This window comes from Oncorhynchus kisutch, linkage group LG2 (genome assembly GCF_002021735.2).
Source record: "Oncorhynchus kisutch isolate 150728-3 linkage group LG2, Okis_V2, whole genome shotgun sequence".
NCBI classification, from domain to species: Eukaryota; Metazoa; Chordata; class Actinopteri; order Salmoniformes; family Salmonidae; genus Oncorhynchus; species Oncorhynchus kisutch.
In genome coordinates this window covers 20,703,570-20,716,882 of record NC_034175.2, presented here as the reverse complement: position 1 = coordinate 20,716,882, position 13,313 = coordinate 20,703,570, and the positions used below count along the sequence as shown (strand labels likewise).

General features: G+C 41.7%; 1 protein-coding gene across 2 annotated transcripts in view; it reads left to right on the top strand.

The window, feature by feature from the left end:
• Window positions 1–13,313, top strand: part of LOC109903753 (diacylglycerol kinase beta) — a 59,970-nt gene that overhangs the window by 25,526 nt on the left and 21,131 nt on the right. For both annotated transcript variants that reach the window (XM_031790420.1, XM_031790414.1), the window contains 5 exons: window positions 458–532; window positions 2,129–2,214; window positions 3,407–3,496; window positions 3,813–3,973; window positions 8,754–8,818. In XM_031790420.1, the coding sequence (XP_031646280.1) occupies window positions 458–532; window positions 2,129–2,214; window positions 3,407–3,496; window positions 3,813–3,973; window positions 8,754–8,818 (477 nt within the window). The remainder of the gene's footprint in view (window positions 1–457; window positions 533–2,128; window positions 2,215–3,406; window positions 3,497–3,812; window positions 3,974–8,753; window positions 8,819–13,313) is intronic.

The window sequence follows — 13,313 nt, the reverse complement described above, 5'->3', positions numbered from 1 at the left end:
TAGGTTAGACCTCCTTCTTTAAACCAGGGCCTAATTGGGTTATTACTGAACATATTCATTCTACTCCTTATTACTCCAGTCCTCATTTGTTTAAATGATGAGATCAAAATGTGACTTCAGCCAGTTGATATAATGAAATGAAAATGAATTAGTCTTTCTAATGACTTCTTCCTATAGCCCTCCCAGTTGCTGACAATGACACTGGGATAGGGCATTGGAGCTGTCAATCATACTGTAGCAAAACGGCATACAGACAATGTACAGGGGTTCAGTTGATCACATTTCAGTTAAGTGTTTGCATTTGGACTTTTCTTCACAATCCAGATGTTCTGTGGTAGCTGTAAGGGGGAGATGTTTCATTAGGTTTCTGTGGGTCAACTCAACACTGTATTGCTGGTTGTCACAATTTCATCCTCTTCTTTCTTCCTTTCCTTGTCTCTCCTCTCCTCTCCTCCAGGATCTACAGAAAATTCCAGTACCTCTTAAACCCTCGGCAGGTATACAACCTGGCCAAGAACGGACCCATGCCTGGGTAAGTTCTGCTCTAATCATCTCACACAGACTCCGCAACATCACCTAAAGTGCACAGAACACTCTACAGTCATGATTCAACTATCATTATTATCCTCAAGTTACATGTGGAATCAGAGTGGTGGATGAGCGACTGTTTACAAAGCCCTAATGTATTCCGCTGTTGCCCAGTCATAATATCCAACATCTCATGCAAGGGAGGTCTCTCAATTTGAGCCTCTCACTCAATCAGGATTCATATGCAGACGTGATTGAAAGGTGAGATCAGAGATCACAAGCAGTGAGACAACAACACTGTGCTTGAGTCTAGTAGTGGTTACAGTGGGTGGCAATAGCGATATATTGTGAGTGACGCGAGGCATGTTGATGTGTGATCACGCATACCGCTGTAGGCTGCACAGGCATGGGTCTGGGGTTGTTGGACTATCCGTGTCTATGGTTAAGAAGATGAGCAGGTCATGTTGATGCACAAGGTTCCGCCCCTTTTGTTTTAGACACATGACTTTGGGAGCATTCTGAAATGCAGGAACACGTCACTGCCGTGCTCTAATGTTGCTTGATTTTGATTAGGTTTTGAAAGCAGAATGTAAGTGGTTTGCGAAGAGGAAAAACTTTTGTAGACGGTTTAGTTTGTGCTCATAATTACAGTGGCCCAGAGGGGCAAAACAATGGCTTTACTCCATAGATCTATCTTACTCAGTCGTAAGATTTGAAATTGACCTTGTCGGCCATATTGTGTCTTCGCTGTTGATTCTCTGTGTTTGGAGCTTTGTTGGCTGGGAAGACCATGTTTATTGACGAGGCTCTTAGAGACGTGTTGCACTCAGAAGAAGCCTCTCTCTATCTTTAGCTGGGAACATTCCAGATGACCTTGCCCGGCTGTAACCTTGTTAATATTTGGTGAAGTGTATGTAATGCGGTTGGCATTAACAAGGTGACTGGTCACCGTGGCCACTAGCAGGCTGAGGCAGTTGCACACACTGCTGTCAATTAGCACTAGCGCTAACGCAATTAGCCCAAATTAAGTGTTTGTTTCTTGGTATTTAAATATCTCCAAAGTTGCCTTTCATGTTCGCGGCCGTCTGTTTTGCACCTAATACGGTTTGCAGTCCCAGTTGGAGAGTAATTGAGCGAATAATTTATCCGCCATATGAGGTTTGGAGGCTCCCTCATTCAGTTAGGGCTTTGTTATTGTGAAGGAACGGAAGAAGTTGGACTGAACATTGGCCATCTTGATCCGATTAGCCTCTGAACAGACTAGCTGGCTGAAGGAATAATTGTCAATGTGATCTGTGTTATTTTGTGAGATTATAGGGGCCTTTGCAGAGCCGCTCCAGTGCATCAGAGTTACAGTATAGATGTGAGATAAAATAGGGATAAGTATGGAGATCAAACACTTCCAGTACATTTGAATAAGATAGCCTTGAGTTCAATTTACTATTGGACAAAATAGTACATTCTTTCAGGGCAGAATGTCAAAAGATTTTAATGAATTTATAGTAGATAAAGAAAATATTATGTTTCTCTCTGAAAGGGGAATTATTTCATGCATTACATGAATGGTATTGTGTATATGATTTTTTTGGTTGTGTTCAAGGTTGAATTTCTTCCGAGAGGTCCCAGATTTCAGAGTGTTAGCTTGTGGTGGGGATGGGACAGTCGGTTGGATTCTGGATTTCATAGGTGAGTGTGCACTTCCACTTCCACACCAGTGTTACACTGGTGAACACATCCTGGTATACACTAGTGAGTATACTAGTGGGATGAATGGAACTAGCCCTAAGTATGAATTTGGTCCTCACAATTTCATAATAAAAATTGTATTTACATTGTAAATATAACACCTTTTGCATTATAACAGTTTTCCCCTTAACATTTCATTGTGCTCTCTTCAAAACCTTGTGCTGTACTGTAAAATCTGTTGTGTGTGTTGATTATTAGAATGTTGTATTACTTTGCTGAAATAAACAGTGCTCTCGTTATTTTGCAAGAAATCATCAAATATACTTTTATGATTTGTATATAAATATTTTCATTACGTCCAAGCCTGCGTATTCAAGGGAGGTAAAATAGGGTGATTATGTGAGTTCAAAATCGGCATATTAGTCGCCATTTGAGAAACAGCCTGCCTGAAGTCAATTTTTTCTCGAAGACATATTCCTTGTTCTGCCTTTAAAAATTGCCTCAATTTTTTATCAATCAAAACAAAGAGAAGTAATAACATGGACAGAATGAATGCTACAGTACTCCAGAAATAGCCTGTGAGACTGGACATTCACGTCGAGTCAAGGTCTATCTGTTGTTGCACAGATTTTAGATTTGAGTGATGGTCAGATAACCGTGCTGCACTGACTGAGATTTGTTTTTTTTTACTCCGAGACCAGGGCAAATCAAAGTGAAATCAAATCAAATAAAGATACAGTATATTAAAGTGGATTCGTGTTCAGTTTTGTTGTTGTGGTCAGAATGTGGGGGTGTGGTCCTCTGTAGCTCAGTTGGTAGAGCATGGAGCTTGCAACGCCACGATAGTAGGTTTGATTCCCAGGACCACCCATACGTAAAATGCTTTATTTAACTAGGCAAGTCAGTTAAGAACAAATTCTTATTTACAATGACCGGCCTACCCCGGCCAAACCCGGACGACGCTGGGCCAATTGTGCGCCGCCCTATGGGACTCCCAATCACGGTCGGTTGTGATACAGCCTGGAATCGAACCAGGATCTGTAGTGAGACTCTAGCACTGAGAGGTGATGCCTTAGACTGCTGCGCCACTCGGGAGCCCTGCTTGACTGTAAGTTGCTCTGGATAAAAGTGTCTGATAAATGGCATAGTAGTAATACTAAAGTAGGATGTTTTTGTTGTACCTCTTGTGTAGATAAGGCCAATCTGGACAGGAACCCCCCTGTGTGTGTACTTCCCCTTGGAACAGGAAATGACCTGGCAAGGTGTCTGCGATGGGGAGGAGGTATGTTTAGCAATTTAATGACCCAAAGTGTGCCAAAAATGTTTAATGAATTATATTATTCCTCTTAAATGAAGGAAACATAAATGTGTGTACTCTAATTACATGATTCATGATATTGAATTTAGATTTGACTACATTTTATTTTGTCTATGTTTTCATGTAGGAATAAATCAGTATAAATAAATAGTTAGAATAGCTAAAAGTTCTGAGAATAATGTTATATTAAAATACTTATGGCCTATACTATAATGTGTTTTCGCTTATGTTCTGAGGTATTATCTACGACATAAGCTAACCTACGTTGTTTCTGTGTTAGGTTATGAGGGAGAGAGCATTCTGAACATCCTGAGGGACATAGAGAACAGCTCTGAGGTGATGTTGGACCGCTGGAAGATTGACGTCACACCCACAGACAAAGAAGAGAGGGGAGACCCTGTGCCTTACAGCATCGTCAACAACTATTTCTCCATTGGGGTGGTGAGTTGCCTACACTAATATACAGAGCATTTGTCACATTAAAGGCATAGTTAAGCGGTTTGAAAAATGTGTTTCCTAATACTAGAAAATCTTGGCAGTGGCTGTTTGAACAAATGAACGTGTGGATTGCAGTCGCTCCATGTCCATAGATGGCTTTCAAGATAAGTAAACACATATGTAAATATCTAAAACGTATCCCTTTGAGCAAGAACAGTGGGTCTACAAACTGGACTAGTCAATAGGAGAGGGGCCATGTTAGATCTAAGGCTCTCACCTAAAACAACAAGGCTGACAACTTCATGCTTATCGTGAATCATCCATTTCAATCGAATAATCTATATAAAGTCCTCAATTGGATAACACTGTTTACCGAATTGAAAGCAGCAACGTAATCATATGTTCTTCTGAGTAATCTTACTCATTTTGATCAAATGCTAGTTAATAAGCCTTTATTGAGATGTGCCTAAACTTAAACCACCTCTGGTTGAAGAATATGTAGTATGTTGTGCATCTGCGTGGTGTTACGCACCTTTAAACTCGTCTACAGCAGAGTCAGGCCCATCTCTGTCCATCTTCAACATAATGACACTGATTACACCCTGCTCATGTGGGTCATTACTGATAAATGTCAGGGGAAATATGGTAATTGACATTTGCAGGTTGGGAGACGCCGGCATCTTGGTGTTGTGACATTCGAACATGACGGGGAAATGAGTGATGCATGTCCTTACAAATGTTAGTCAAATAAATGCCTTGGCTTTGTCCCGTTTTGACGAAGGTAGGTCCACTTAACAGACGAAGGGGTCGTAAGCATTGGAATAAATAAAGATCATTTCTCTCATAATTCCTCAATATTCATCATGGCTTGAGGCAAAACATGTTTTCGGAATGCATATACAGATATTGCAATACCCTTCTACCAAACAACAGTAGTAGCCTTAGCAGAAGTATTACTTTAAGCCATTGCAAACAATCGTCTTCGTTGTTATTACACTATTTTCATGGCCTTCTAACAGTGGGATTAATATCTAACGAACGTGTTGACAAATGAAGTTGTTCGCCCGGGATTAGGAAGATTCTGAGCTCTCGATGGAATTGAGTGTGATATAGTTTGTGTCACATTTCACATCAAATTTTGCTTTCCGTTGGGGGAAAAAAAAACACAGAATACAATAAAGATTACAAAACAAGTCAAGCTAATAATTACCTCAGAGATTATGCAGATGAAGAAAAATTGTTTCTGTAATGACATTTCTGTAGAGTCAAACTCGGAGGATCAGTAGTAACCAAAAGGGTTCACTATGTCGAGCCACAGAAAAGTGTAATCATAAGCATCTTATTCTTGGATTTCAAACATTTTATGTACAGTGTGCAAATTCTTTTCATCTTAACAATTCTAAGCATTGCGTCACAGGTTGGCATTTATTGGCATTATTGCATTGGAGGCAGCTCTGCAGAACGGTTACTGGCTGGCACAGCCACAAAGTCATAATATCTGATTTTAAACCTAACCTTAAATTAAGACAAAAAATATCATTTTTGTTGTCCTGAATTTTTACAATATAGCCAATTTTGACTTTGCAGCTAGTGGAAATTGCTAATTTCTGTCTCCAGGGCAAGATTATGACAATAAGCATCAACCTGCCATTGCATCAGGCGTTAAAGGTGGCTAGGGCATTGCACAAACCGAAAGGCGTCTGTTTGAACTTGTACAAGCCCAGGGGTCGGTGAATGAATGGGTAAAAGTGTTGGATGGGGAGAGTATATTTCAAAACGTACCATTCCTGTCAAACTTCACAAAGTACTAGGATCACCTACAACTTCCTCTTCCATTTTTACAAGATTTACACCAAACTCAAGTCATAAAGTCTTCCCAATAGACCATCATCCGACCACATCGTCAACTATTGTAGCACACCTCCTGTTCCTATCCTTCCAATCCAGCCATTCCGTCCAGTTGAATGGAATTAATGGCGCCATCCCTTTATGAGGACGTTAAAGTGACATGAAGTGTAATGATCTCAATCAGGGCTTAGTGTGCTGAGGGGACAGACCTAATCACAGAGGAGGTCCTAAGATGATGCAGTCAGTTCGTCTAATGACCCAGGCTCACATGTCAAAGTCATTACTCTCTCGGTGAAGGAGAGTCATCAGCTGCCTGAGCACCACTCATAATTGGACTAAACTTTGAGCTATGAGGGCATATTACATTACACATGTACTGTATTAATTTGGGTGCCAGAGTTTTACAATGGTAATTATTTGAAGGCGGCCCCAAGATGAGTGAGAGAGAGACTTCATTGTCCGACTGCTGTTTGGGGATTGAGGTTGAAGATGTTTGTATCATCAGTTCAGATGATCTACTGTTAATGTCCTCTTAATGTACATATGAACTTGCTCTACATTACATTGGCCCTAAGTGACAAAGTAGCTTTAGTGGAATGTAGTTGCAGTAGCAGTCCATCTAGTTACAGTTCGAGACTGACGGGAACTTCTACAGGAAGTTTAGGAACTTCTACAGGCGCACCATTGAGAGCACTCTGTGGGGTTGTATCACCTCCTGGAACTGCACCGTCCGGGACTGCAGGGCTTTCCAGAGGGTGCTGGCATCTAGAGCACCTGGTGTCACAGGAAGGCCAAGAAGATCATCGAGTACCCTAGCCACCCGAGCCACGGCCTGTTCACCCCGCCACAATCTGGAGACAGTACAAGTGCATCAAAGCTGGGACAGAGAAACAGCTTCTATCTTCAGGCCATCAGACTGTTAATACTAGCTGGCCTCTGCCCAGTGCCCTGCCCTGAACTTTAGTCACTGTTACTACCCGGCTAACACCCAGTACTCAAGACTGCTGCCCTATGTACATAGTCAGTGATAACTGGTCACTTTAATAATGTTTACATACTGTTTTATCTACTTCTTATGTATATACTGTATTCTAGGCACGTCCTATATAACTACTACTGTACACACATTTTCCATTCATATACTGTCCATAATGTCTGTACACACCAATGTCTATACACACCGGACTCTAACATTGCTCATTCTAATATTTCTATATTTCTTAATTCCTTTATTTGTATTTTTGGGATTAGCGTGTATTGTTTTGCACTGCTGGAGCTAGGAACATAAGTGTTTCGCTACACCCGTGATAACATCTGCATAATATGTGTATGCGACCAATCAAATTTGCTTTGATTTGATTCAACATACCGTATACAGGGTAATAGTGTACCTTCTTCAATTTGGAGGTTACTTGAAGTGGATCCTCCCTGGTTTCTGAGCTGCAGTATATTTTCAAACAACTCCTCCTTCCTTTCGCTCTCTCGTTTTCAGTTATTGTCCTGTTTGTAAGAAAATCAAGTTCCAATCTTTCAGATATATCCATCATCTCACCTCTTCTGGCTCATGTTGAAGATAAATAGAGTCTGCGGGGATCTTGGAAATTCTTTGGTCTTTATTTAACAGCGTCTTGAAAAGACATCAAGAAAACGGCATTGATTTTTTTGGTTTCTCCTACATGTTGTACTGAGAGCTAGCAGGGGGTCCTCTCTGTGGCTGGCGTTTCAATAGAGCCCCTCAACATGGAGCGGGTCAAAACAGATTGCTCAAGTGGGGGGGATAGGAACAAACCCTAAAAGTTTCCTGAAGTTTTCCCCCCTTTTTGTGGTTGATGACTGTTCGTCAGTTGTTGTTTTTATTTGGCAATCATCGTGACTCACAAAGACCATGGTCAATTCTGGCCCAGGGGTAGTATACTTTTTGGTAGCATTTCATAGAACACACAGATTTTTCAACAAACATGCACAGATTTACTTACTCCTTAGATTCTCTTGATTAATAGAGTAGTTGTCAATCTCACAGTCTGTCATTCTCATCACACATGCCTACATGCAAACACACACACTCACACCCAACACTGCCAGTGAGTCTACCAATGTGGTAGACTTCTAGCCCCGGGTCAGAGAAAGAGAGAGAGAGAGAGAGAGAGAGTGAGAGAGAGAGTAAGAGAGAGAGAGAGAGAGAGAGAGAGAACAAGTTGGTTGCCAGGGGAGCCGGCAGCATCCTGTACGTTGGGAGCTGTGATTACGAGCAATGTGTGTTTAATTAATTAGCCTGTGTGGAAAGACGGCGTGCTGTTCGTCAAGCTCTCTGTCAATACCCTCATCCCTGGCTCAAACCTCAACTACCGCCCGCCTTCCAGTTGGCCAGGAATTCAAAAACACCCTGGTTCTGTTTAGGCATATCAATATGCATCGGGCATATGTGTCGTTTTTTGGGTGCAATAGAAAGTTGGCTGAGATGCTTATCAGCAGAGGGGAAGAAGTTGACTTTAATTGGTGTTAAAAAGCCATCGTATTGATTTTAGTACCAACATCTTGCCTGTATTTTGTGACATCTTTATGTCTCATCAATTAATTAATTGAAATAACAATATCCCAAATAGAAATCTAAACTATTTTGGTTGTGTAGCTTATTTCAAAATGGAAATATTTATATAGGTTTATACCCATAATATACAGTACCAGTCAAATGTTTGGACACGCCTACTCATTCCAGGGTTTTTCTTTATTTTTACTATTTTCTACATTGTAGAATAATAGTCAAAACTATGAAATAACACATATGGAATCATGTAGCAACCAAAAAAGTGGAAAAATGGAATGAGTAGGTGTGTTCATTGGTGTCCATTGGTTAATAGGCCTTTTCCACTGTATAAACGAGTATCAAAATAAAAGTCATTGCTGAATCCATGTTATTTTCTCTCCCTTATTTTAGGATGCTTCCATTGCACATCGGTTCCACATGATGAGGGAGAGACACCCTGAACGCTTTAACAGCAGGTATGTGTTGTTGGGTTTTAACCAACACTTCACCAACACTGCATGTTAACTCCCCCCCCCCCCCCCCCCCCCCCCCCCCCCCCCTGTTGACTGTCAGCACCCGTGAAGCTGCCACTTCTAACTGGTATGTGGTTAGCACTGGTATTTCCTCCCCCCCCCTCTCTCCTCATACTTTAGCCCATCTCTTACTGAATTTATTTTGTTTACTACAAATATATGTACGAGTCGAGATAATTTTGCATTGGTACAAGGGGGACTTTTAGATTGTTTGATTGGTCAATGTATACAGTGGGTTCTGTCAAAGTATATAGTTCAAACATACTAGGGATGGTTCTGAAGTTTAACATTCATTTAGCAATATGGGGAAAAAAAGTGGCATTCAACATCTGGTAGTGTGACATCTATGAACAGAAATACTCACCAAGTCAGAAAGCTCTAAAAACATGGCCAGAACCCTCATTGCAATAGACTCTTCTTATTCTTCTTCTTTTTTCAGTAGTCACTTGATACAGTAAATGGACTTGTCTCATATTTAGCATCTGTGATTACCTTAAATAGATGTGTTCACCTTTGGAGATGAACAAATGTGGCATCTATGTTCCCATCAATATTTAACACGACCAATACATCTCCACTAGCAGTAGGGAGTAATGGCGTGGGTAATTGAATTTGCTTGGGTAGTTTGACATCATGCGTGTGTCGGAGTGATGACACACAGTCTCCTAATAATCCCATTTGTACTCATTTATCATGTTTACTCTTGACTTTAGTTCAACATACAGCAAACTATTATCCAAAGGTTCGTTTGGGCTACGTGATCTGCAAGGGTTGCTGCAGTGCAAAGAGATATATGTGAGAGAACTCAAATGTTCCTTACATTGCAGTTTGTGTTTTTACTGAACAGTATGTGTGTTTTAGGCATATTCTAATGCTACTGTTGCCATACATTGAAGGTACAGGTTTAGCCACACTGTATATTTTTTAATCATTAGGTTAAATCTCCATTCCCAAACTGTTCAGTAACACGATATGGATGTACATATTAATACACAGGACAAAAAGAATGTATACAAAGACATCAAATATATTGTTTTATACCATTTTAAGCCCATGTGAAAAATGATTGAGATATTTAAAGAAAATTATACCATCTGTTATTTGAATTCAATGAATAATTTACAGGAGGGAATGGGTTTAGGATCTCTCTATTACACACTATCCTTGCCAATTGAATAATGCATGATTATAGTTTTTCAAGGTAGCGTATATTTTGTTGGATTTGTCCAAGGGGCTCATGTCCATTGCAAGTAGAATGCAACTTATCATGGAGCCATTTCCTTCCGAGTGTATGAACAGTGTTCAATAGCAAGTGTAAGGCAGAGAACACTGTCTGTACAGGATAGAACATTTGGGCCTGTGTAAAGCCAACACCAAGACACATGAAAGTGCACAGCAGTCTTAACTCAAAAACACAGCCTGACACACATTCCCACATGTCACAGTTGAACTGCACATCACTGGCTCTTCCAAATCAGATATATTCACCATCTCTCAGTTACTGTATTAGAGTCTTTCAGCAGCCATCAGGCCTGGCACCGGAGGCTGCTACTAAGTTACAATGAGTGGAAGAAGCATTCCCCACTCCACCCCCCCCCCATCGAAATCACAACCGACTCTGCACTCCTTTCCTCATTTATTTCTCTGTCTTTCTCTCTTTCTTCAGAGCATGTCAATTTCATTTGTCGTCGGGTTGACCTTAAAGAAGACATACATATTTGATCAGGTTTAATTAGCAACAAAATAATGGCATATTGTTTTTTAAATTATGGAATGAGGGGATTTGGTTGATGAATGTAATGAATGCTGGGGCCGGGCCGGGGGTGACTCCCTCTCTGTTTTGGCACCTCTGGGCGATTATGAGGGAGAATGTGTGAAGATTTGACACGTCGGCAGATAGATTCATTTACTGACTGCAGCCTGACCAAGAGGTGATAATGAGGTTGAGGATTAAAAGTAAGACAATCAGTCGACCCGTGACGACGCCACACACTACCTCCCTCTGCCTAGTTCAAACATACTGCTCCTTTTTCCTCTCTCTTGTTACTGATCTCCCATGTAATTACACACTAATCTCTGCCTCAGCAAGAGAGAGAGAAAGTAAGGGGGGGGGGGGAAGAGAGAGATGGAGAGGAAGAAAAATACACGATTATAGCGAGATAGACTTTGTCGTCGTCTTTGCCTTTGTACCCTCAAAAGCAGTTACACTTTCAGCCAATTTCAATAATCTGTTAGCAACAGTTCAATGGCCACCGACACGGGTCTGTGTTCTAAGCCTGAGGTATTGTATATGATGTATGGCAGTCTATTACTATTACTACTACTGTCTTAAGCACTGGTTCTATTACCACTCTCCCTTATGTAGCCTGTGGCTGTTCTGTTGAACCATTCCGGCGTTAACCTTTCCTGGAGGCACAGGGAAGCCCAGGCATGGAGCGCTCTTTAGCATAATGAGTGTGTTCATCAAAGCCTGCCGTGTGTGCAGGGCCCACTGGATCCACTCGCACACTGCCACACACACTCCCAAACCGCTTCCCCGCAGGGCCCCTGTGGACCCGGGCAGAGGCCGCCCTCGGACCTCATTTGAGGATGAAATCGTTTGTCTGACCAGGATGTCATCTATAATTAATGGCCACTTGTGAGTGTAATTTAGAGAGATCTCACCTGTGGCCCTGTCCCCAGCCCAGCGTGAATGTACACACAGTCACACACATGCGCATACGCAGGCAAGTGAGCGCATACATATACTGTACACACAAAGATAAACAAACGCACACACTCACTAATGCATGGACATACACACACACACACACACAACCGTATCCTATATAAACATAGTTTCACACTTGTCTGGACCTCAGAAGTGAGCCACCAGTCTTCTTCAGTAAATTCCATAAACTCTAATTCAAACTGGTTGGTATGTAATATTTCATATGATACTTCTATACAGGCTTAGAAAGAAAAGGTGTAGATCCATTTTGGGTTCCAGATATCACCTTTTGGGGTTCCATTTCGAACCGTTTCCATAGAGGGTGATACATGGAACCAAAATGGATTCTGCCTAGAACCATAAAGGGTTCTCCTATAGGGACATCCATTGAACCCTTTTGTTCTAAGATTGTAGATGAAAGCCCTATAGTAGTCTCAATGCCCTCTGATTTCTCACATTGTAGCAACAGCTCTTACTGTCCAAGACCCCAACCACATATTGACTCCCCATCACTCCTCCAAAAGTCTCCTAGTCCCTGTTGTGTCCCCCATCCTCTGTCGAGCCCCCATAGCCCCTGCAGAGCCACCAGATGGCTACACGGTTTCCTTCTCACACCTTCCCACCAGCAGTATGTTCACGTCTAGGGTGAGAGATAACAGACAGAAAATAATGTACATTAAATAGATAGTTTTTAGATTTTATGTGTCTGATTATTGTAGTCCCTATGTTATAACAATTGATAGGACCATATCCCTTACAAGCCATTCTGTTACTTCAGTATATTTATTGTGATGAATCTAGGATTATTTGTATTTTGATATTGGACAAAAAAAACAAGACCCCTCTTTATAAACTCAGCAAAAAAAGTAACATCCCTTTTTCAGGACTGTCTTTCAAAGATAATTTCGTAAAAATCCAAATAACTTCATAGATCTTCATTGTAAAGGGTTTAAACACTGTTTCCCATGCTTGTTCAATGACCCATAAACAATTAATGAACATGCACCTGTGGAACGGTCGTTAAGACACTAACAGCTTACAGACGGTAGGCAATTAAGGTCACAGTTATGAAAACTTAGGACACTAAAGAGGCCTTTCTACTGACTCTGAAAAACACCAAAAGAAAGATGCCCAGGGTCCTTGCTCATCTGCGTGAACGTGCCTTAGGCATGCTGCAAGGAGGCATGAGGACTGCAGATGTGGCCAGGGCAATAAATTGCAATGTCCGTACTATTAGATGCCTAAGACAGCTGATCGTCCTTGCAGTGGCAGACCACATGTAACAACACCTGCCCAGGATCGGTACATCCGAACATCACACCTTCAGGACAGTTACAGGATGGCAACAACATCTGCCCGAGTTACACCAGGAATGCACAATCCCTCATCAGTGCTCAGACTGTCCTCAATAGGCTGAGAGAGGCTGGACTGAGGGCTTGTACGCCTGTTGTAAGGCAGGTCCTCACCAGACATCACCGGCAACAACATCACCTATGGGCACAAACCCACCGTCGCTGGACCAGACAGGACTGGCAAAAAGTGCTCTTCACTGACGAGTCACGGTTTTGTCTCACCAGGGGTGATGGTCGGATTTGCGTTTATCGACGAAGGAATGAGCTTTACACCGAGGCCTGTACTCTGGAGCGGGATCGATTTGGAGGTGGAGGGTCCGTCATGGTCTGGGGCGGTGTGTCACAGCATCTTCGGACTGAGCTTGTTGTCATTGCA